The sequence below is a fragment of the Piliocolobus tephrosceles genome, chromosome 21 (genome assembly GCF_002776525.5).
Source record: "Piliocolobus tephrosceles isolate RC106 chromosome 21, ASM277652v3, whole genome shotgun sequence".
Lineage (NCBI taxonomy): Eukaryota > Metazoa > Chordata > Mammalia > Primates > Cercopithecidae > Piliocolobus > Piliocolobus tephrosceles.
In genome coordinates this window covers 596833-598392 of record NC_045454.1, presented here as the reverse complement: position 1 = coordinate 598392, position 1560 = coordinate 596833, and the positions used below count along the sequence as shown (strand labels likewise).

The following is a 1560-nucleotide window of genomic DNA, read 5'->3' as shown; positions in this document are numbered from 1 at the left end:
TCAGGAGTTCGAGACCAGCCTGGCCAACATGGTGAAACCTTGTCTCTACTAAAAATGCAAAAATTAGCTGGGCACAGTGGCTCACATCTATAATTCCAGCTACTTGGGAGGCTGAGGCAGGAGAATAGCTTGAACCCAAGAGGCGAGGTTGCAGTGAGCTGAGATGGCGCCACTGCACTTCAGCCTGGGTGACAGAGTGAAAGTCCATCTCAAAAGAAAGAAAAAAAAAATCATGAATGAGCTGGGAACCCACCACCACCACCACCACCACCAATCCAGCATCCTAATCAGAGCACCCCAGTCAAACATCGGACTCTTATCCTTCCAACTAGGATTCAATGCCCTGAACTCTAAAATCCCAAGCAGGAGTCCCAAAACCGCCTCCCCTAACCCTTCCCACCAGAGGGTCTGGACCTCGGTTTCCCATGCTGGAACTTCCAATCACAGATCCTCTTCAACATCCAGCATGGAGCCCCGATTTCATAACACTAGACTCCAAACAGGAGACCCCCAGTTCATATCCCTGGCCTCCCCAATTCCACTTAGGAACCTAGAAATTCCCAAGAGGGAGCTCCTCAACCCAGAGCTCAAGGACTTGAAATTCTTACCCACGATTCTCCCCGACCCCTGCAAGAGTTTTCCCCAAGCCACACAATCCCATGATTTGGGGGTCTCTACTTGGGACCCTCAGCCTGTATCAACCAGAGACCGCTACATCCCTGAATACCCGGGATATTTTTAACTCTGAAGCTTGAGTCCCCTAAACACTGTCCCCAACAAAGTAATCAAGACATAAAACTCCACTTTCCTTAACCAGAATTCTTCTAGCCTTGCAATTCTGCTCCACCTGAATAAAGACTCTGGAGTCTGAGGCAACCCTCTCTCCTCCCCGCTCCACCCCGCACTCCCAGCCTCCAGATCCCTCCTCCTTCCCCCCCAGCCTCTTGGAGGCCTCCGAGATCCAGAGTCTGGGAAGGCTCTGGCCAGCTTTTCCTCCCATCCCCCGCCCGGCATCTCAGGGGCTTGACCGCGAGCTGCCTGGTCCTCTGGCAGCCCTGTGGGCTCGGAAACGGGCACCATTACCCCGGCCACCCTGGTTGCCTCCGTCCCAGGTAGTCGATCTCAGCTTCCCCCTTCCGCCCGTCTGACTCGCAGCTGGGACCTCGTCCCTCCTCCACATTCTTGCACCCCGTTTTAAAACCCAATCTTGCTCCAATTCCTCCTCATTCTCACTGGCCCGCCCAGATCTCCTTATTCCTCCAGGCTTTCCTCCTTTGGGACCCTCCCCCTAGGCCTGGAGCCTCCTCTTCTCCCTCTTTCTCCCACCCTTTCCCGAATTCAGGCATTTGAATCTCTGGGGTCCCATTCTGCAAGTCCTAAGCCCAAACTCCATCTCCCTTCCATCTCTGGGAAGACCGTAATTCCGCCTTTCTGGGGACCCCTTCCCAGACCCACACCCTGCTCTGGCCGGGCCTGGGTCCTCCGCCCTCGCCCCGTACCGCCTTCCTCAAGGACCCGGCCTCTGCCGTCCCCAGCCCACGGTCGCTGCGACTCGGACAT

General features: G+C 55.4%; 1 protein-coding gene across 1 annotated transcript in view; it reads right to left on the bottom strand.

The window, feature by feature from the left end:
* CACNG7 (calcium voltage-gated channel auxiliary subunit gamma 7) overlaps positions 1 to 1560 on the bottom strand; it is a 33402-nt gene extending 31842 nt beyond the window's left edge. The window contains exon 1 of the mRNA XM_026457568.1: positions 1500 to 1560. Within this exon, the coding sequence (XP_026313353.1) occupies positions 1500 to 1560 (61 nt within the window). The remainder of the gene's footprint in view (positions 1 to 1499) is intronic.